The sequence below is a fragment of the Podarcis melisellensis genome (genome assembly GCF_964234715.1).
Source record: "Podarcis melisellensis genome assembly, chromosome: 16".
NCBI lineage: Eukaryota > Metazoa > Chordata > Lepidosauria > Squamata > Lacertidae > Podarcis > Podarcis melisellensis.
The window spans coordinates 3,168,009-3,190,683 of NC_138533.1; the positions used below are offsets into that span (position 1 = coordinate 3,168,009).

General features: G+C 46.6%; 1 protein-coding gene across 2 annotated transcripts in view; it reads left to right on the forward strand.

Moving 5' to 3' along the window:
* Positions 1-22,675, forward strand: part of LOC309358499 (methanethiol oxidase-like) — a 183,623-nt gene that overhangs the window by 22,201 nt on the left and 138,747 nt on the right. The window contains exons 6-12 of one of the 2 annotated variants that reach the window (XR_014163477.1): positions 1,320-1,502; positions 4,368-4,546; positions 9,810-9,888; positions 10,696-10,817; positions 12,350-12,442; positions 13,167-13,285; positions 15,372-15,675. Coding sequence is in view for 1 of the 2 variants with exons in the window: in XM_081891698.1 (XP_081747824.1) it covers positions 1,320-1,502; positions 4,368-4,546; positions 9,810-9,888; positions 10,696-10,817; positions 12,350-12,442; positions 13,167-13,285; positions 15,372-15,534 (938 nt within the window). In the remaining variant the exon portion in view is untranslated. Of the gene's footprint in view, positions 1-1,319; positions 1,503-4,367; positions 4,547-9,809; positions 9,889-10,695; positions 10,818-12,349; positions 12,443-13,166; positions 13,286-15,371; positions 16,489-22,675 lie in introns of those variants that run through there. The other variant, XM_081891698.1, reaches the window with a different exon arrangement.

Below are 22,675 nucleotides of genomic sequence, written 5' to 3' on the forward strand. Positions count from 1 at the left end.
GAATGGCGGAAGGTTACCGGCGGCGGGAGGCCTCATTAGGGAAAGTGTGCCTCAGTTTAAGAACGGTTTTGGTTTAAGAATGGACTTCCAGAACAGATTAAGTTCGTAAACCGAGGAACCACTGTGTGTGTGTGTGTGTGTGTGTGTGTACACACCATAACTGTCAACTTTTCCCTTTTCTTGCGAGGAATCCTATTCAAAATAAGTGAATTTCCTTTAAAAAAAAAGGAAAACGTTGACAGCTATGACACACACACCGGACGCCTTCATCTGCAACAAAGCATGTCTATCCTATATTGGTTTCTACAACCTTCCAACAGTTTGACTTCACTCCAAAAGACACACTCCTCCATTGGCCAACCAACCATTATAATCTACATTCAGCTGCAGAAAGAGCAGCGTGAATTTCAGACCACTGAGTAGTGGATGGAGCATGTTTACCCTTCAAACCTATAAGTCTTTTTGCAACGCGCACTCACACCAGCTGGGCTATATCAAATACCTTTTGGGATTTAGAATAATGCATCTTGTTGATGGCAATGATTGTCGCTTCCTGGCAGAGCATCTCCCTTGCATGGAGAAAGCCTCGGGTTCAATCCCTGTCATCTCCAGGTGGAGTTGGGAGACAGCCCTGTTTGAATCCCCAAAGAGCTGTTGCCAGTAGGCAGTACTGCCTTAGGTGGACCGACGTGGCCTGACTCAGTATATAAGGCAACTTCATGTGTTCCTATGACATCTTCATTGGCTCCCAGTACGTTTCCAAGCACAAGTCAAAGTGTTGGTGCTGACCTAAAAGCCGTAAATGGCCTTGGTCCAGTAGACCTGAAGGAGCAACTCCACCCCCATAGTTCTTCCCGGACACTGAGGTCCAGCTCCGAGGGCCTTCTGGCGGTTCCCTCCCTGCAAGAAGCCAAGTTACAGGGAACCATGCAGAGGGCCTTCTCAGCAGTGGCACCTGCCCTGTAGAACACCCTCCCAGCAGATGTCAAGGCAATAAATAACTATTTTACTTTTAAAAGACAACTGAAGGTGGCCCTGTTTAGGGAGGTGTACTGTTTTTAATGTTCAGTTGGAAGCCGCCCAGAGTGGCTGGGGAAACCCAGCCAGATGGGCAGGGTATAAATAAATTATTATTATTATTATTATTATTATTATTATTATTATTATTTACTATTATTATTATTGACATCTTTCTGCAGGGCCTGCAAGACAGAGCTGTTCTGCCTGGCCTTTGGTTTGGATTCAGTCTGACCCTTATGTTTCCCTCCCATTATTATTGTTATTATTATTATTACTATTTATTTTTTTTGTAATGCCAGGTGGTTTCGTGCTGCTGGATGGGGAGACATTTGAGGTGAAGGGAAACTGGGAAAAAGGGTCCAAGGTCCCTAAGCTGGGCTACGATTTCTGGTACCAGCCGAGGCATAACGTCCTGATGAGCACGGAATGGGGAGTGCCCAAGTGCCTGGCAAATGGGTTTAATCCAGCTGATCTGGAGAAAGGTGAGTGTGTCCTTCTGTACCAGGAGGTCTAAGGGCAGTTATAAAATATAAAATATAAAATATAAAACCACAAAATATAAAACCACAAAATACATCATCAAAATAAAAACAACTCAATAACCCCCTTGCGCCCCAAAAAATAAAACCACATTTTAAAAGGGCATAGAACATCAAAGGCCTGGTTAAAAAGGAACGTTTCTGCCTGGCACCTAAAGGCGTATAATGAAGGCACCAGGCAAACCTCCCTGGGGAGAGCATTCCACAGACGGGGAGCCACTGCAGAGAAGGCCCTGTTCTCGTCTTGCAACTCTCTAGACCTCTCGAGAAGGAGGCACATGAAGATGATCTCAGGGTTAGGTTCAAATGGAAAGTGGAGGTTGTTGAGGTATTGCAGTCCTGAGCCATTTAAGGCTTTATAGGTCAAAACCAGCAATTTTAATTGGGCCCAGAAACTAATTGGTAGCCAGTGCAGTCAGACGAAGATTGGTGTAATATGCTCAAACCGTCTTGATCTGGTGAGCAACCCGGCCACAAAATTCTGCACCGGCTGAAGTTTCCGAACCGTCTTCAGCCCTACATATAACATGTTGCAGTAATCTAACCTTGAGGTTGTACAAATAATAAATTCTTTAAGGCAATCTCCCCCACTCCCTGCAACTGTAGCATATGGACAACATTTGTGACAATGAGTAATAGAGACCAAACATGACAAGTATTTATACCTTGAAATGAACTGGTTGTATGTGTCTCCCCTGACAACGTCTCACAAGGTTGTTGCGAAGATTCTGTCTCTGTTTTCCCTTAAGAAAACGAACGATGGCTCTGTTAGCAATAGCATCATCTCAACATGCTTGGTGATTTTGCAGGGGGCCCTGAGACATTTGTTCTGTGTCACAATGCAGAACAACAAACCCCTGTGTTGCAAACTTAACACAACAAACAATACAAGCAACACGAAGACCAGTATACTAGATAGCACTGTAATTCTTATACATGATTTAGTACAACAAAAACAAAATGTGTACACTTGTAAATCTTCTAATATATCTGAAATCAAGTGAACACACGTATGTCAATCTTTGAAAGTCTGTAGAAGTATAATAAGTCTATGGTTGAAACAAAGGAATACCGTATTTTTCGCTCTATAAGACGCACCAGACCATAAGACGCACATAGTTTTGGGAGGAGGAAAACAAGAAAAAATATATTCTGAATCTCTGAAGCCTGAACAGCAAGAGGGATCGCTGCGCAGTGAAAGCAGCAATCCCTCTTGCTGTTCTGGCTTCTGGGATAGCTGCGCAGCCTGCATTCGCTCCATAAGTCGCACACACATTTCCCCTTACTTTTTAGGAGGGAAAAGGTGCGTCTTATAGAGCAAAAAATACGGTAGATGCTATCCTGTGGGCTGAGCAGTAAAACTCTTTTAGGCGTTTATGCTGCCGAAGTAGTAAGTGACTTATTATACTTCTATGGACTTTCAAAGATTGACAGACATGTGATCATTTGATTTCAGATATATTAAAGAATTTACAAGTATACACATTTTGTTTTTGTTGTACTAAATCATGGGTATTATGCAATAAGAATTACAGTGCTATCTAGTATACTGGTCTGCGTGTTGCTTGTATTGTTTGTTGTGCTGTTTCACAATGCAGCATTCCTCTACGAGATTATGAGGAGCGGAACGCTGAAGAATTGAGAGTGGCGAAAGGAAGGGTTTCTTCACACAGTGCTTAGTTAAAATGATGGAGTTTGTTTCCTGTGAGAAGTAGCAATGGCCGCCAACTAGGATGACTTTGCAAAAGGTTTAGACAAATTCACGGAGGACAATAAGGCTATATTCTGAATGGGGCTTGCAGGGAATTGCAAGTGGGGAGAATGGCCGTTGCCCTCAGGTCTTGCTTGTTTGCTTCTATCAAGAGCATCCGATTGACCACTGTGAAAACAGGATGCTAGACTAGTTGGGCCATCGCCCTGATCCAGCAAAACTCTTCTTACATTGTTAGATGGGAGGGATTTTGCGCACAAAAGAATGTCTTTCACAGGCAGCTGTTGTAAACAAAAATTGCCCTTTTCCCTTATGGGGTACCCAAGAGCCCATATAGAGTCCTTATATAGGTTCTCTATTGGTAGGAGAAAATAACAGAGGCCAACCAGAGACTATTGAGAAGCAAAGCAGCTAGTAAGCTTGATCTTTATTGATCTGTTGCAACAGGGTGCTCCCCTCACACACAGGAAAGGAGGAGGACCCAGAAAAATGGCATGCAAGGCCTTATAAAGACTTTTGAAATTCCCATCCTATAGATCAAGACCACCCCCAGAAACATCATACATACATCACAGAGGGGGTGTAACCTAAGACCACCCCTCAGATACATCACACCTTCACACACAAAACCTGTCTAAAACAGAACATTTGCATGTTGTTTTTCTCCTGTCGTTGTTTATCTCCTGTCTGGCAGGTTACTTGATTGGATTTCCTGGGTAGCCTGGCCATTCTTTTGTAGTGATAAATACTTAGTTCCTGGGCCAGGTCACAGGCTCACACCCTATTCAAACACAGACATACGCTTAAGAAAGGATTTGTGAAGGAAAAGACAATGGGGAGGCTTTTCCACTTTGACCTTGCAGAGAAAACATTTGGTCAGTTTAGGAATCAAAATGGTTCCAGGTTGGCCTTCCTGTGCTGATCTATGTATGTGCGGTTATGAACATTACCATATATCTAAGACCGTAAAATTCCTATCACACAGCACTCCTCACACACCAATGCTGGGGGGAATCGAAAAAGTGACCTCTCAAGTAAGCTTTACTTTTCTGCTCTTTATTTACTCTACCTTCTCCACAACCACTTCGTCTTTGAAGGCTGCTATGGTAGCAACATTAATGTGTGGGACTGGACCACCCATGAACTCATCCAGTCGATCGACGTGGGGAAGAATTCCATCCCTCTTGAAATCCGCTTTCTCCACAACCCCGACGCGGCAGAAGGGTTCATCGGCTGTGCCCTCACCAGTGCGATTCATCGTTTCCACAAGACCGCGGTAACAAAAAGGAGTAACGTTTTTAGTAATACTTGAGGAAGGGCTATGGCTCTATGGCAGGAGATCCTCCTAGGTAAAGGTAAAGGTACCCCTGCCTGTACGGGCCAGTCGTGTCCGACTCTAGGGTTGTGCACCCATCACACTTAAGAGGCCGGGAGCCAGCGCTGTCCGCAGACACTTCCGGGTCACGTGGCCAGCGTGACGAAGCTGCTCTGGCGAGCCAGCACTAGCGCAGCGCACGGAAACGCCGTTTACCTTCCCGCTATAAAGCGGTACCTATTTATCTACTTGCACTTAGGGGTGCTTTCGAACTGCTAGGTGGGCAGGAGCTGGGACCGAAAGATGGGAGCTCACCCCGCTGTGGGGATTCGAACCGCCGACCATACAATCGGCAAGTCCTAGGCACTGAGGTTTTACCCGCAGCGCCACCCACGTCCCTTTAGAAGACCCTCCTAAGCATCTCCAATTAGAAAAGGCCATTTCTTTGTACACTTGGGGGAGAAATTTTAATTCAGTTCACGCCGGAAGGCCAACTCACTCAGTTTGCACTTTCTGAAACAATGCATGGACTGCAACACAACCTTCTTTTGAAATTTGCCCTTTTCCAAATTTTGCAGTGCAGTATCGCGTACAAAAATGCATATACTGGGGGAAAGTGTACATAAAAATGCATATGTTCAGAAAGGTAACACACAAAAATGCTTTATACTGGGGGAAAATCGATTTGCAGAATTGTGTATATTCAGTGAAATTTCATAGAAAAATGTGTTTGGGAGAAATTTGCACTAAAGTGCTGGTGAGTTTCCACGAGAACTTTTTAAAAAAAATTCCAAACTGATGTGGGAATGTGGAGAACTGAACTTAAGATGGGGGAAGGGGAGAAAAACAGAATCCGAAATTGACAGGTGCCTAGTTGGATATGACCTTGGGGAGCGTACTCTCTTTTGCAAAAAAATTATTGGTGTACAGTCATACCTCGGGCTACAGCGGCTTCAGTGAGAGCCAGTGTGGTGTAGTGGTTAAGAGCGGTGGACTAGTAATCTGGGGAACCGGGTTCGCGTCTCCGCTCCTCCACCTGCAGCTGCTGGGTGACCTTGGGCCAGTCACACTTCTCTGAGGTCTCTCAGCCCCACTCACCTCACAGAGTGATTGTTGAATTGAATTAATTTTATAATGAAATGATTTTAGAATGTTTTATCATTTTATTGTTGTTAGCCGCTCTGAGCCCGGCTTCGGCTGGGTAGGGCGGGATATAAATAAAATTTTATTATTATTATTATTGTGGGAGAGGAAGAGAAAAGGAGATTGTTAGCTGCTTTGAGACTCCTTCGGGTAGTGATAAAGCGGGATATCAAATCCAAACTCCTCTTCTTCTTCTCTTCTTCAGGTTGTGTTTTTTCAGGTTGCGGACTGCCGAAACCCAGAATTACAGGAACAGGTTATTTCCGGGTTTTGGAGGTCGTGTATGCACAGAAGTGCTAAATTGTGCTTTGCGCATGCGCAGAAGTGCCGAATCACAACCTGCGTGTGTGCAGACACATAGACGCGGGTTGCGAATGTGCATCCCGCATGGATCATGTTCGCAACCCGAGCATCCACTGTATTTGAGTGTATGTGGTTAGAGATGATAAAATAGACAACATTGCAAAGTGATGTGCCAAGGGTCCCTATGGTAGGGCATCTGTTGAGGCTCGGCACCCTAGCAGGGGCCGCATTAAGAAGAGCCCCGGCCCCCACCGCAGACCTTGTCTTCCTCTCTACCGTTGCAGCCTGCCTGCTTGTTCACTCACCTCTTGTTCTGGGGCAGACATTGGTGGTGGTGAACAGGAAGAACAGTGATACCCCTCTCTGCTTCCTCATTCCTTCTCTGCCTGTCAAGTAAGCAGGTCAGCAGTGATGAGGAGGAAGAGGAGCTGCTGCTGGCAGTGGTGAGGAGGGGAACTCACGGAGGGTATTTTGTTTCCCCAGACACCCTGGGCGGCTTCCAACAGAACACTAAAATACAATAACCTATTAAACATTAAAAGGGATGTGGGTGGCGCTGTGGGTTAAACCACAGAGTCTAGGACTTGCCAATCAGAAGGTTGGTGGTTCAAATCCCTGCGAGGGGTGAGCTCCCGTTGCTCGGTCCCTGCTCCTGCCAACCGAGCAGTTCGAAAGCACCTCAAAGTGCAAGTAGATAAATAGGTAGACAGTGTTTCCTGGCGGGAAGGTAGACAGTGTTTCCGTGCACTGCTCTGGTTCACCAAAAGCGGCTCAGTCATGCTGGCCACATGACCCGGAAGCTGTACGCTGGCTCCCTCGGCCAATAAAGTGAGATGAGCACCGCAACCCCAGAGTTGGCCACGACTGGACCTAACGGGTCAATTTACCTTTATTAAACATTAATAGCTTCCCTATACAGGGCTGCCTTCAGATGTCTTCTAAAAGTCTGGTAGTTGTTTTTCTCTTTGACATCTGTTGGGAGAGCGTTCCACAGGGCGGACGCCACCACCGAGAAGGCCCTCTGCCTGGTTCCCTGTAACTTGGCTTCTCACAGTGAGGGAACCGCCAGAAGGCCCTCGGCACTGGACCTCGGTGTCCGGGCAGAACAATGGAGGTGGAAATGCTCCTTCAGGTATACTGGACTGATGATGTACACACACACACACACCTCCTCTGCAGTTTGTGACAGTCCTCTTGAGACGGTGGGCAAAGGGAAGTATTTGCAGGCGAAATTAAGTTTTACCAATGGGGGCATCCAAAAGGGATCTCCCCACCCCCCAACTTGGTGCAAAAGATCCCTTCTTGCAGCAAAGCACGGTGGGACAAATTGCTGACAGTCCGATTCCCTCTGAACATGTAAAAAGCCAACAGTGCACCGGATCTGTGTCGGCAGGAATAGGCGCCAGTCCAACTGGCGATGGAGTCAAACAGGTGTTGTCAGGCGGTGAGCAGGAGGCTCTGCGATCCCAACGGTTGTCTGACGGAGGCCCAGATCTGCAAGCCGTTCCCTCCCCACCCCACTATGCGCAGTTATCGCCTTTGCATCTCAGGGAGTGAATTATTGATCTTTGGCATAATGGGACAGCACAATCATTAACCCGCCTGGCTTACCCGAGGTGGTTCATTGAGCCACCGCTCCCATTGTAACGGCTGTTTACTCAGGTCCTGTGTCACCTCCGCATATGTCGAGCTGTGTACATACGATTGTGCGGCGGTTCAAGCCATTAAGCTTTCTCTTGTCTACATAAGATAGGCGCCTGTGATACCGCAGAAGAGCTGTTTATTCTGCAGTGCGTTGTGGAGTGGCCAAGAGACAGTGGTGACGGAGGAAGTCTCAGCATTCAGAGATTTCGCCTCTGCCCTGTACTCGCTCTCTCCTGCTGCCTCAGCCCTTCCATCTGTAAAATGGGACTAATAATGTTTGGCATGCCTTGCAACAGAGCCAGGCACACTTCAGGTTTGCAGGACCTGCTTTGAGCATTCCTCAACCCCCCCTTTTTTTTACCCCTGAGATCCACTGACTGGAACCAGATGCAAAATAGTGGCTGGAGTGGAGTGGGGTGGGGGTCATAAGTGGATTATTCCAACAGCTGGCTAAGAATCAAATAACAAGATGCCTCTGAGAACATGCTCAGCACCAGAATTTCTTTTCAGCAGTTGTCACACAAAAGTCCACGCCTGGACCCATCCCCCCAAAAAACTCTCTTCCCCTCCCAGCAACCTGATTTAGAAATAGGGCAGGAGGGTGGGGGACGTGGGGGGGCACTGTGGGTTAAACAACAGAGCCTAGGACTTGCCGATCAGAAGGTCGGCGGTTCAAATCCCCCTTGACGGGGTGAGCTCCCGTTGCTCGGTCCCAGCTCCTGCCAACCTAGCAGTTCGAAAGCACATCAAGTGCAAGTAGATAAATAGGTACCGCTCCGGCGGGAAGGTAAACGGCGTTTCCGTGCGCTGCTCTGGTTCGCCAGAAGCGGCTTAGTCATGCTGGCCACATGACCCAGAAGCTGTACGCTGGCTCCCTTGGCCAGTAAAGCGAGATGAGCGCCGCAACCCCAGAGTCGTCTGCGACTGGACCTAATGGTTGGGGTCCCTTTATCTTTAGCTAGGAGGGTGGGATCCTATTTTGATGCCCCTATTGCTAAAACAACTGGGTGTCATTTGTTGCTGACGTTAAACAATTACAGTGGTACCTCGGGTTACATACGCTTCAGGTTACAGACTCTGCTAACCCAGAAATATTACCTCGGGTTAAGAACTTTGCTTCAGGATGAGAACAGAAATCGTGCTGCAGCGGCACAGCAGCAGCAGGAGGCCCCATTAGCTAAAGTGGTGCTTCAGGTTAAGAACAGTTTCAGGTTAAGAACAGACCTCTGGAACGAATTAAGTACTTAACCCGAGGTACTACTGTATTGAACAATTGCTGGCATATTGCAGATCAGTCCAAAGGATCAGCTAGTAGACTTTGATCTTCCTTAAGTCTTTTTGCCCTTGCAGAGTGTGATCACATTCTCAGCATACATTTAAAGCAACATTATACTATTTTAACAGTAGCTACTTCCTTCCCCCACCAAGAATCTTGGGAACTGTAGTTTGTTCAGGGTGCTGAGAGTTAGGAGACACACTTGCCTTCAATTCCCCTCAAAGAGCTCCAGGTCTCAATATGGCTTAATGGTCAAACCCTCTTCCCAAGGTCTGAGGATCTCCTAACAATGAGGCCGTTTAGGGCTTTCAAGGTCAGCACCAACACTTTGAATTGTGCTCGGAAACATACTGGGAGCCAATGCGGGTCTTTCAAGACCGGTGTTATGTGGTCTCGGCGGCCGCTCCCAGTCCCCAGTCTAGCTGCCGCATTCTGGATTACTTGTAGTTTCCGGGTCACCTTCAAAGGTAGCCCAACGTAGAGCGCATTGCAGTAGTCTAAGCTTTGGTGAGACAGTCTGCAGGCAGTTAGGGTCTCATCCTGCGCACCAGATGGAGCTGGTAAACAGCTGCCCTGGACACAGATTTGACCTGCGCCTCCATAGACAGCTGTGAGTCCAAAATGATTCCCAGGCTGCACACCTGGTCCTTCAGGGGCAGAGTTACCCCATTAAGCACCCGGGAGTCCTCTACACCCGCCTGTCCCCTGTCCCCCAAAAACAGTACTTCTGCCTTGTCAGGATTCAACCTCAATCCGTTAGCCGCCATCCACCCTCCAATATTAAGAATATACCCATCTGTGCTGAGTGGATGATGACGTTCCTGTGATTAATCTCCACTGTGGTTGCTCTTTCTGCAGAATGGGACGTGGGTGGCCAAGCAAGTGATCCAGGTGCCCAGCAAGAAGGTGGACGGCTGGGTTCTTCCTGACATGCCAGGTGAGTCCAGCATGGTTTCAGATTTGGGCCACAAGTAGGATTTATCTTGTGGTTTTGAGCAGCTTCCCCACCTGCCAAGCCTCTAGAGGCAAAAGAGGTTCAGGGCAGCTTAAGAGAGTAAGTTTGCCCCAACGAAAGAACAGTGGCAAGAAAAATTGATGAGTTATGCAGAACTGGCTAAATTGACATACAAACTGCGGGACAAAGACAATTGCAACTTTAAGGAAGAATGGGAACTTTTTACAAACTTTAAATAAATTTACAAATTATCTAAAAAGACAACAAAATGAAACATACACAAATTTATTGGTTGATAACATGATAGATAGACAAGGCAAGGGTATGTATAATTTTATGACATGCAGAGAATAATAGGTGCAGAGAAATCAGAGAGAGGAGCCGAGGGAAGTCCCTGGTGGAGGGGGGGGGAGGAGGGATGGAAGGGGGGAGGAAAGAATGTATGTGATTATATGATTTGATAATTTCTTATGTTGAAATTGCTTAATAAAAATATTTTAAAAAACCAACAAATTTACCAAAAAGCAAAGTATTTCTTTAAAGAAAACAAAACAAAACGAAAACTACATCTCCCCGCCCCCCCAAAAAGAGAGTAAGTTCATTGGAGAGAATAAAATATTAGAGATTTGTGATATCTTTGTAGCACCTCGTATATTCTCTCTCTCTCTCTCTCTCTCTCTCTCTCTCTCTCTCTCTCTCTCTGCCCCCCCCCCCCATACACACAAACAGGTGACTCACAAGAGTTTAACGCTGTGGCTTCTTTTATTACTCTCCAATATTCTCCTTAAGGTCTTATCACGGACATCCTCATCTCCCTGGATGACAAATTTCTGTATTTTAGCGACTGGCTTCATGGAGACATCCGTCAGTATGACATCACCAACACCCAGGAGCCCAAACTGGTGGGACAGGTAAAAGCTGGCTTTGAGTGAATGACCAGAGCAAATAATTAATTTTTAAATATATATATATATCAATATTTACCAATTAGGTATTTACTAATAGTAATTTACCAATAAGAGAATGAACCATTTCAAGAAAAAATTGTTTGACTTCGTTGCATACACACTTACAAAAGAAAAAGGCTTTCAACCACCAGCAACACGTATAGACAGATAGACAGATAGACAGACACTATAGACAGATACTCGTTTTTGAAATGGAATCCAAAGTTAATCAACTATTTTGTTTGATTATGCTGAAACATTCTGGCAAGGAGGGTGAGGGGGGAATTCTTTGTTGTTTATTTATAAATTATATTATCTGCAAAACAAAATAAACATTTAAATTTGTTTGTTTGTTAAATATCCAGGCTTCCACTGGTGTATAAAAAAGGAAGTGTAAACTGTAAATAAAGTGATAATTAATACCTGGCAAAGTCACCAATATATGCATGTGTTTAACATCATACTCCATTTATCAGCATCAGTCAGCAAATACATACAGTGGACCCTCTGGATTCGAACTTACCATATTTTTTGCTCTATAAGACTCACTTTTTCCCCTCCTAAAAAGTAAGGGGAAATGTGTGTGCGTCTTATGGAGTGAATGCAGGCTGCGCAACTATCCCAGAAGCCACAGCAGCAAAAGGGATTGCTGCTTTCACTGCGCAGCGATCCCTCTTGCTGTCCTGGCTTCTGAAATTCAGAATATTTTTTTTCTTGTTTTCCTCCTCCAAAAACTAGGCGCGTCTTGTGGTCTGGTGTGTTTTATAGAATGAAAAATATTGTAATTTGTCCCGGGGGTCCGTACGTACCCCCAAAAGTCCATATCTAGAGGCGCCGTTTCTGTGCACGTGCGCAGTGTGATAGAGCGCTTCTGTGCATGCGCTTCTGCACACACTCTTCTGTACGCTTCTGCACATGCGCACACGGCAAAACCCGGAAGTATACACTTCCGGATTTGCTGCGTTCGCAACTCAATTTTACATTACCCAAAGGTAACGTAACCCACTGTATATCAATCAAAAAACATATTAAAAAGGAGCTTGCCACACAGCGCATAGTTAAAACTATAGAGTTTGCTCCCACAAAATGTACTGATGGCTTTTAAGGAAGATTAGGCAAATTTGTAGGTAAGGCTATCAGTGGCTATCAGCCATGCTGACTATGTTCTACTTTCCCTGTGGGAGGCAATGTGCTTCTGAATGCTCGTTTCCAGCGGCTCCATTTTGCCCTAACCAAAAGGGTGAACTGTCTCCAAGGGGCAGCCCAAGGTAGACCCCTTTGCAGTAGTCAATATCTTACCTCTAATCAGATGCAGAGGTCACATAACTAGGAAGGAAAACTAGCTAGCATCTAACCAGCCAGATTTTTTTAATTTACACCATCTTGCCAGCTGGCCCGTACGGTAGGGAGATTCCTGGCTGCGCCGTTTGCCCCTGGAAGCTGGCGACTGCAAGCATGATTCCGTTCTGTCCTGAGTCTGGTATATTTCCTTGCAGGTTTTCATTGGAGGCAGCATCGTCAAAGGCGGGCCGGTCACTGTGGTTGAGGACCAAGAGCTGGACTGCCAGCCAGAGCCATTTATCATCAAGGTGCATGAGAACCACCACATTCCCCCCATTTATTAATTGTTTATCACATTTTATATCATGCCTTTAACCCAAGGCACTCAATAAACACTCCTTCCTTCCTCCCTTCCTCCCTCCCTCCCTTCCTCCCTTCCTCCCTTCCTCCCCTTCTGTTTTTGCCCTTGTCACTGTTGTTATTGTTGTTGTTTAGTCGTTTAGTCGTGTCCGACTCTTTGTGACCCCCTGGACCAGAGCACTCCAGGCCCTCCTGTCTTCCACTGCCTCCTGCAGTTTGGTCAAACTCATGTTCGTAGCTTCGAGAACACTGTCCCACCATCTTGTCCTCTGTCGTCCCCTTCTCCTTGTGCCCTCCATCTTTCCCAGCATCAGGGAGTCTTCTCTTCTCATGAGGTGGCCAAAGTCTTGGAGCCGCAGCTTCAGGATCTGACCTTCCAGTGAGCACTCAGGGCTGATTTCCTTCAGAATGGATAGGGTTGATCTTCTTGCAGTCCATGGGACTCTCAAGAGTCTCCTCCAGCACCAGAATTAAAAAGCATCCATTCTTCGGCAACCAGCCTTCTTGATCGTCCAGCTCTCACTTCCATTCTTCTTACCTTCTTAAAATCTGGAAGGCCACAGATGTCCTGCATCCCTGCTTCACTCTTTCCTCTTGCTCCAAATTGTCCTTCCACTTACGCCAAGCAATACATGATCCTCTGGAGTGTGTTAACATATTTGTTTTTTTCAGGGAAAGAGGGTTCAAGGCGGACCTCAAATGATCCAGCTAAGCTTGGACGGCAAGCGACTGTATGTCAGTACTTCCCTCTACAGTGGCTGGGACAAGCAGTTCTACCCAGACATGGTCAAGTAAGACACCTTTCGCCTGGATATTATTATTTTTAAAAGTCAGGGCTGTAGCCCAGTGGCCGGACACCTGCTTTGCATGTAGAAGGCCCCAGGTTCAAACTCCACGTTGGGTCGATAAAGACCCCTCCCTGAAACCCTCTGCCCTTCTGCTCAAAGCATCTTCTTCACACAGCGCCCTGTTAAACTATGGAATTGGCTCCCTTAAGGCCATGGATGCCTTTAAGATGTGGCTTAGGGCCCTCGTATTTACGGGACTACCTCTCCTGGTCTGCCCTGCAGAGGAGGTCCATGAATAACCATAGCTTAGAGGTCCTGGGCCCTAAGGAAGTCAGATTATCCTCCACCAGGAACAGGGCCTTCTCAGTGGTGGCTCCGACCTGGTGGAATGCTCTGTCCAATGAGACCAGGGCCCTGCAGGATTTAACCTCCTTCCGCAGGGCCTGTACGACAGAGCTATTCTGCCTGGCTTTCAACTTGAACTTAGCCTGATCTTTTGTTCCCCTTCCTTCCCTCCCCCTCCCCTTTTTATGAAGATTACCCGCTCTGGGATCCCACAGCTAATTCTCCCCTGGTCTCCTCGCTGGCCCAAATAGGACTAACTTAGCCAGCTAGCCCTGGTGATCATCTAATGTTTATTGGATGGATTTCCTCCCTAAATTTATTTTTGATTTTATTGTTATTCACGTTTTATACTGTATTTTATGCTGGGTTTTTTTGTAGCATCAGTTAAGTGCTTTTAAATTTGTTGTTAGCTGCCCTGAGGCCGGTTTTCTGAACCGGGAAAGGTGGGGTATAAATAAAAAAATATTATTTATTATTATTATTTTTATAAAAAAGGATTAGGCAAATTTGTGTAGGAATAATAATAATAATAATAATAATAATAATAATAATAATAATAATAATTTATACCCCGCCCATCTGGCTGGGCCTCCCCAGCCACTCTGGGCGGCTTCCATAGAAACCAAAAATACAGTAAAATATCACACGTTAAAAACTTCCCTGAACAGGGCTGCCTTAAGATGTCAGGTAGTTGTTTATCGCTTTGACATCTGCTGGAAGGGCGTTTCACAGGGCGGGAGCCACTACCGAGAAGGCCCTCTGCCTGGTTCCCTGTAGCTTTGCTTCTCGCAATGAGGGAACCGCCAGAAGGCCCTCGGCGCTGGACCTCAGCGTCTGGGCAGAATGATGGGGGTGGAGACGCTCCTTCAGGTATACTGGACCAAGGCCGTTTAGGCTTTCAATGGCTACTATGCTCTGACTTCATGGTTGGAGTCCAGTGGTGTTTCTGAATCTCAGTTGCTGGAAACCACAGATGAGAAGAGAGGGATTCTGTGCTTGAATCCAGCTTGCGGGTTCCCACTGAGGCATCTGGTCCAGCTTTCCAAATCCTGAACAATAGAATTGTTAGCATGTCTACTAAGCAGGTTAGTGCTTACAGCTATGTCAGGTCTTGAACATCTAGCAATGAAATTCAGTTTGCCTGGGATGCATCTGTACAGTGTGGTGTCAGAAAATGCTTCAGCAGTACCATCTACCTAGTAACTTGTCACCATCGGTGTCTCTGCTGGGTTTGCATCAACCAAATTCAGCCGGGTTAATACATCAGCAAGCTTCTGTGTTTGGTGTACCAGAAAATTACCTGCCTGGTCTTTCTCTACCTGCAAAGAAAGATACCGTATTTTTCGCTCTATAAGACGCACCAGACCACAAGACGCACCTAGTTTTTGGAGGAGGAAAACAAGAAAAAAAAAAATTCTGAATCCCAGAAGCCAGAACAGCAAGAGGGATTGCTGCGCAGTGAAAGCAGCGATCCCTCTTGCTGTTCTGGCTTCTGGGATAGCTGCGCAGCCTGCATTCACTCCCTAAGACGCACACACATTTCCCCTTACTTTTTAGGAGGGAAAAAGTGAGTCTTAAAGAGCAAAAAATACGGTAGTTGGGTGCTGGACCAGATGGGCCACTGGCCTGATTCTGCTACTGGACTCTTCCCTTTTGTCCTCAAAAATAAATGATTATGGCCTTATTTCTGCCTTCCTTCACAACATGTTCTCTCCACTCCCGTTTCCCCTCCTCTTCACTTCAGGGAAGGCTCTGTCATGTTACAAATCGACGTGGACACCAAGAAAGGCGGCTTGAAAGTAAATAAAAATTTCCTCGTGGATTTTGGGAAAGAGCCGGAGGGTCCTGCGCTCGCCCACGAGATCCGCTACCCGGGTGGAGATTGCACCTCCGATATCTGGATCTGAGGAAGGCTCCCAGCAGGACAGAGAGCAGCTGGATCCTTAATGTTGACCCTTTGTCCTTTCTATGTTCCACATATGAAAATTGATCTTGGTGGGGCCTCTAACCAGATTTCCATGTTCTTGCAGACAGGGGGCAAGTTTATAGTCTGTGGAACTGAACAGTACAGTGGACGCTCAGGTTGCGAACATGATCAATGCAGGATGCATGTTCACAGCCTGCAGCGTTCGCAACCTGCAGTGGTGCGTCTGCACACACACAGGTTGCGATTTGGCGCTTCTGTGCATGTGCAAAGTGCAATTTAGCACTTTTGCGCATGCGCGACCGCTGAAACCCGGAAGTAACCTGTTCCGGTACTTCCAGGTTTTGGCGGGTCCATAACCTGAAAAAACGCAACCTGGAGCATCTGTAACCCGAGGTATGACTGTACAGCTTTTCCTGGACTGTATCACTTCAGGCAGTAAGCAGGGGTGTGGCACGTTAGGACGCTCCCACACAACGATATAAAAAAAAATGCACATAGAAAACTAGTACATTAGCAATAAGGCTTATGATCAGCTTTCTCTATGCATAGGGAGTCTGGGGGGAGTGGGAGGGGAAGTTTCCCAACATGTAACTACCACTTCCTGAAGGCTGAAGTGGAACCATCCATCGCTCATTATGAGAATCTCTGGAACAGGTGTATTACCTGATGCTTTTAATGATACCAAACTGTCCTGGGTGTTTACTGGCCTGCCTGCCTCTCTCTACTGCAAACTGTAGTCTTGCTCACATGATTTATTCTGCACCTGATAGATCATCACACTAGGCCTTGGAGCCATTCAATGAAGCTGAATGTGGGAAGATTCAGGGCGGACGAATGAAGGTTCTTCTCCATACAGCGCTTGGAGAGTTTTCTTTCACAACCAATCAGTGTATAAATCTTACGAAATAAATAAACAAATAGCTAAACTGTGGAATGTGGTCCCCGCTGAATGTACCGATGGTTTTTTTTAAAGTGTTAGACAAATTCGTGCAGGATTAGGCTACCAATACCTAGTGACTTTGATGCCAGAGGCAGAAATGTTTCTGAATACCAGTATTGGGGACTTTCTGGTGGGGAGAGCCCTGCTGCGCTCAGATCCTGCTTCCCATTGAGGCATCTGGGTACCCAGAGTGAGAACAGGGATGCTGGACCACTGGCAAAATAAAAATAAAAAGGCCTTCTCCCCATTTGTGCTCCTTAGGAAGTGATATTCAGAGGCATCCTACCTCCAGTGCACACAGCTATTGTGGCTCTGGATCCGGGCATTAGCTTTGCCATCTTAAACTACCGTATTTTTCGCCCCATATGATGCACTTTTTTCTTCCTTAAAAGTAAGGGGAAAGGTCTGTGCGTCTTATGGAGCGAATGCGTGGTCTTTGGAGCCAAATTGCCCAGGGGCGGAAAGCAGATCATGCTCTTTATTTTTGAAAGAGGGAAGTGGGTGTTGAAACAAAGCTGATCATGTGCCTGTGGGGGAGAGAGATAAGGGACGCTAGAGATAAAGGAGGCTGCCTGGGAGGGGGGAAGTAAAGACAGCAGACTTGCAAAGGGGGGAAACAGCAATGAGGAGAGAAATTAGAAGAAAAGGAGGAGCAAAAAAACTGCTCCAGCTAAGGAAAAGACACTAAGGCAAACAAGAAAGAAGAGAGTGTTGAAAGGAAACAGCTGATCACTAAGCGATCGGGGAGAGAGATAAGGGAGGCTAGCAGAGGCTGCCTGGGAGGGGGAAGGTAAAAGGCCATGGATCCTCAGAATTTTCACCCAAAATTCACCATCAGATCACATAGCATGTCCATGGCTACAGCCTGCACCAAAAAAAATCACGCACCCACTGTTTCCTGGGGCCGCAATGGTGCAAAAACGTGGTTACAAAGCACGGATCCACATGGATCCTCAGGATTTTTGCATTGGGTCACCCCAAATTCACCAACAGATCACATGTCTGTGGTCACAGCTTGAACCACAACAATCATACATCCACTGGTTCGTTCAGAATATATTTTTTCTTCCTCTAAAAACTAGGTGCGTCTTATGGTCAGGTGCGTCTTATGGAGCAAAAAATATGGTGCTTCCTTCCTACCGCCTACTTGGATTTTAACGTAGGGTTCCCAGACATCCCCAGTTCCTGGGGGCAGTCCCCAGATTTGCAAATCTGTCCCCGGGAAACGTGGCAGCGGCAGCCTCAGCAGCCAAGAGCCAGCCTGGTAGCGCAGTTGGCTCTGGCTGGCTTCAGGAGCTGCTCGCTGTCGCTGTCACTGCCACTGCCGAGGGGGAACCGGGGGCGTCCGGGGGTACAGATTTCCTGCCCCCTTGCCCCTTTGTTTTGACAGATCGGGGGAGGCTCAGGAGTTGCAGGTGGGCAGCCGCTGCCCAGGAGGGGTGCAAGGCGCGCAGTGTCTCTGCCAGGCAAGGAGCAAAGCCCTTCTTTCGCACCCTGTGAAACATAAATGTGCAGAGTTTTTTAAAAACAGGGCAACGGCCGGCCGCAACTCCTGAGCCGCCCCACATCAGTCAAAACAAAAGGGGAAGGGGATGGGAGATCAGGGGAGGCTTGGGAGTCAAGGGCGCACAGTGCACCATTGCCCAGTTTTTTGTTTTTTTTAAGTGAATTTTTTTTGTTTTCCTTGCATATTCTTTTCCAACAAATTGCCTCACTGTCCCCACTAGTGACTCCCTGTTGCTACTCAGCTTAAAGGGGAAAAAAGTCTCCCTGGATTCATTGAAAAAAAATCTGGTAACCATATTTTAACGTTCCATCTTCTTTAAAAGTGTCAACAGGGCCCAAAGGCTAATGAATTTTTGAATGTATAAGGTTTGAACCCAAGCACAATTTGTTTCTCATCCTTCATCATTACTGAATGATGAAAATGTGTTAAATACCCACAGTCTACAGCAGCCTTTCTCAAGATGCTGTTGGACTACAACTCCCATCATCGCTAGCTGGCAGAACCTTTGGCCAGGGATGATGGGAGTTGTAGTCCAACAACATCTGAGGACCCAAGCTTCAGAATGGCAGTGAGATCTGAAGTTAGTGATGCTGCCTGGCCCAAAATGAATGGTCCACTCTTTATTTGGTAACTCCCACTTTCTGCCACAAGAGGTCACATTCGTCTTTTACCACACGCCATTTAACTAGGGGCTCTGCCTGCATCTACAATACTGTACATTACTGCTTTTAAACCAACTTGACGATAAGTTCAACTGTGTTATCACGACCAACAAACCAGAGGAAGGTGGTCTTCACCAAAAATTATTGGAATTCGTAGTGAGGCTACAATCCCCAGGGAGAGGTTTCAAATTGGTATAAGGCCCCTGTCAGACATCCTTTTTAATAATGCTTATGGTGCTGTGGGTTAAACCACAGAGCCTAGGACTTGTCGATCAGAAGGTCAGCGGTTCGAATCCCCGCGACGGGGTGAGCTCCCGTTGCTCGGTCCCTGCTCCTGCCAACCTAGCAGTTCGAAAGCACAAAGTGCAAGTAGATAAATAGGTACCACTCTGGCGGGAAGGTAAACGGCGTTTCTGTGCGCTGCTCTGGTTCGCCAAAAGCGGCTTAGTCATGCTGGCCACATGACCCGGAAGCTGTACGCCGGCTCCCTCGACCAGTAAAGCGAGATGAGCGCCGCAACCCCAGAGTCGGCAATGACTGGACCTAATGGTCAGGGGTCCCTTTACCTTTACCTATGATTATCCGTGGTTATGATAATACTGAGGTGGTTATACACAATTCTCTTTGCACCTACAAAAGTTTTGGAGAGGACATAACTGCTTCGGTTCCAGTCGTTGCATGTCCTGTAACTTCCAGCTTGAAATCCTGTAACTTTTTGTTAGAGAATGTTTTCATGACAGAGTAAGCTGCAGGCATTCCTGTGGAAATTGAGCGCATGTTTTGGGGAAATTTATAAAGCGTTTTAACAAGGAGCAGAAGGGACCAGCATATTAGAAAGGTATGCAAGTCCTTTCCAGGGAAGGTAGGTGACAGGTCAGAATCCAGTTAAGGTGTGTTGAGGAAGGTGTGTATTACACAACTGGAGCTTCTTTTAGGAAACCTCCAAATTGTTGAGCTTTTATATGTCTAAGATCCAGGACAAAGCGCTGCCTTTCAAAAATTCCCCCTGGGCGTAAATTCTGCCTTCGTCCTCCACTATATAACTTTTTACATAATTTTTTTTGCAGGGTTTATGCACGCTGATTTTTTTTAACGAATTGTGGCATATATCGTATTATTTGCTCCATAAGACACACTTTTTTCCTTCTAAAAAGTAAGGGGAAATGTGCGTCTTATGGAGCGAATGTGTGGTCCCTGGAGCCGAATTGCCCAGGGGCAAAAAGCAGGTCGTGCTTTTTTTTTTTTTAGAAAGAGGGAAGGGGGTGTTGAAACAAAGCCACTAAGCAGCTGAGCAGCAAGGGATCGGGAGGGAGATAAGGGACTCTAGAGATAAAGGAGGCTGCCTGGGAGGGGTAGGTAAAAGCACATGGATCCTCAGGATTTTTACATTAGGTCACCCAAAATTCACCATCAGATCACATAGCATGTCCATGGCTACAGCCTGCACAAAAAAAACATGCATCCACTGTTTCGTGGGGCCGCAATGGCGCAAAAACTTGGTTACAAAGCACGGATCCACATGGATTCTCAGGATTTTTGCATTGGGCCACCCCAAACTCACAATCAAATCACATATCATGTCTGGGGCCACAGCATGAACCACAAAAATCATACATCCACTGTTTCATTCGGAATATTTTTTTCCTTGTTTTCCTCCTCTAAAAACTAGGTGCGTCTTATGGTCAGGTGTGTCTTATGGAGCGAAAAATACGGTAAATATTTTTTATTAAAAAAATAAGAACCTAACTTTCATGTAGTGTCGAGGGCTGCTGTGATCTCAGCAGCCAATTGACCAATCGCCTCTCCCGTTCTCTTTCACACCCCCCAGCCCAGCACATCTGAAAACGCTGAGCTCGTATCAGCCAGTCGGGTCACACGGTGTAGACCTCAAATGTTCTCATCCCCAGACGCCCAGCGGGGCTTTTCAGCTTGCGTTTCTTGAACGGCAGGCTCCCTCCTTTCAGCCCCCCAACACTTTGGCTCACGTCTTAAGCTTGGGGTGATTTCAGAAGCGGCAATATGGCGACAGGGTGGTTCAAAGACAAAGAAGAAGCACTAATGAACTGCTGAGCATACATACATATATGCTTGCAGGCACGCCCTGCTGCTTCCTGGACCCCAGCCATGCGCTTGAACGAGGCAGCGAAAACATTTATGGGAACTTTTTGCTGCGTCATACTCAATGATAAAGGCAGAGTCATGTGTGTAGCTCACCCTCAGTTGCAATTAATTCCAGGCGCCAGGCAGAATCCGTGCCACCTGCCTCACAACCAGTGCCAAACAACACAAGACGGAAAAGAAGGTGTGATAATGATGAACTGTTTGCAATGATGAACTGGGTGGCGGGAGCACAAAAAGAACGCCATGGGTGTTGCCAGGATTTATGTTAGGGGTGCGCGACACCCACCTGTCGTCTTCTTCTTCTGTCTGGCAGATTTGGGATGGAATGTCTCAACCCCAGTTGTCTTCAATTACTTTCTTCTGATCCCAAGTGCCCAGAAAAACCTGAGAGGCACAAATACAAGATGGGTGACACCTGGCTTGAGAGCAGTACATGTGAAAAGGATCTAGGAGTCTTGGTTCACCACAAACTTGACATGAGCCAACAGTGTGACGCGGCAGCTAAAAAAGCCAATGCAATTCTGGGCTGTATCAATAGGAGTATAGCATCTAGATCAAGGGAAGTAATAGTGCCACTGTATTCTGCTCTGGTCAGACCTCACCTGGAGTACTGTGTCCAGTTCTGGGCACCACAGTTCAAGAAGGACACTGACAAACTGGAAGGTGTCCAGAGGAGGGCAACCAAAATGGTCAAAGGCCTGGAAAGGATGCCTTATGAGGAACGGCTAAGGGAGCTGGGCATGTTTAGCCTGGAGAAGAGGAGGTTAAGGGGTGATATGATAGCCATGTTCAAATATATCAAAGGATGTCACATAGAGGAGGGAGAAAGGTTGTTTTCTGCTGCTCCAGAGAAGCGGACACGGAGCAATGGATCCAAACTACAAGAAAGAAGATTCCACCTAAACATTAGGAAGAACTTCCTGACAGTAAGAGCTGTTCGACAGTGGAATTTGCTGCCAAGGAGTGTGGTGGAGTCTCCTTCTTTGGAGGTCTTTAAGCAGAGGCTTGACAACCATATGTCAGGAGTGCTCTGATGGTGTTTCCTGCTTGGCAGGGGGTTGGACCTTGTGGTCTCTTCCAACTCTATGATTCTATGATTCTATGATTCTAACCTGTCAAAATCTCCAGTCGTTTGAAAACTAGGAAGTTAAGCAAAAAATAAACACCAGGGGGTACTTTCCATGCGGTTAACGAGCCTATTTTGCACAATTACAAAGAGCACACCTTTTTTACATCTTGCTTATAAAAAATCTAAACTAAAACAAGTTTTCTTGGATTTGCTGAAAACCCTTCAGCACTTTCTTCTCAAATAACTCCTCCCCTCCCCAAGGCAGTTTTTCTGTGCACGCTCAGTGAGTAGAGCCCATGGAGACGTTTTCCTTAGCCAGGTGATTACCGTATTTTTCGCACCATAGGGCGCACCGGACCATAGGGCGCACCCAGTTTTTTGGGGGGGGGGATCAAGAAAAAAATATCCCCCCCCCAGCCCCAAAGAGCAGCGTACAGGCTGCACACAACCTCTCCCTGCCAGAGGGGTTGCGCGCAGCTATGGAAGAAGGCTTCCCCTTTAGCCCCGTGCAGCCTCTACCTCCTAGGAGACGCTGCGCAGGGCTAAAGAAGCTATAGCCCCGTGCAGCCTCTCCCTGCCGGAGGGGTTGCGCACGGCTATGGCACAAGCCTGCATTCGCTCCATAGGACACACACACATTTCCCCTCAATTTTTGGAGGGGAAAAACTGCGTCCAATAGAGCGAAAAATACGGTACTCTCTCCTGAATGACTGCTCCACAGTACAAGTGACCTCAGCAAACATTTCAATTTTTAACATTCTGATAATTTCTACTTTCAGTTAAGTATTTTTATTTATTTACTTGATTTAGGGGAGGCAGCTG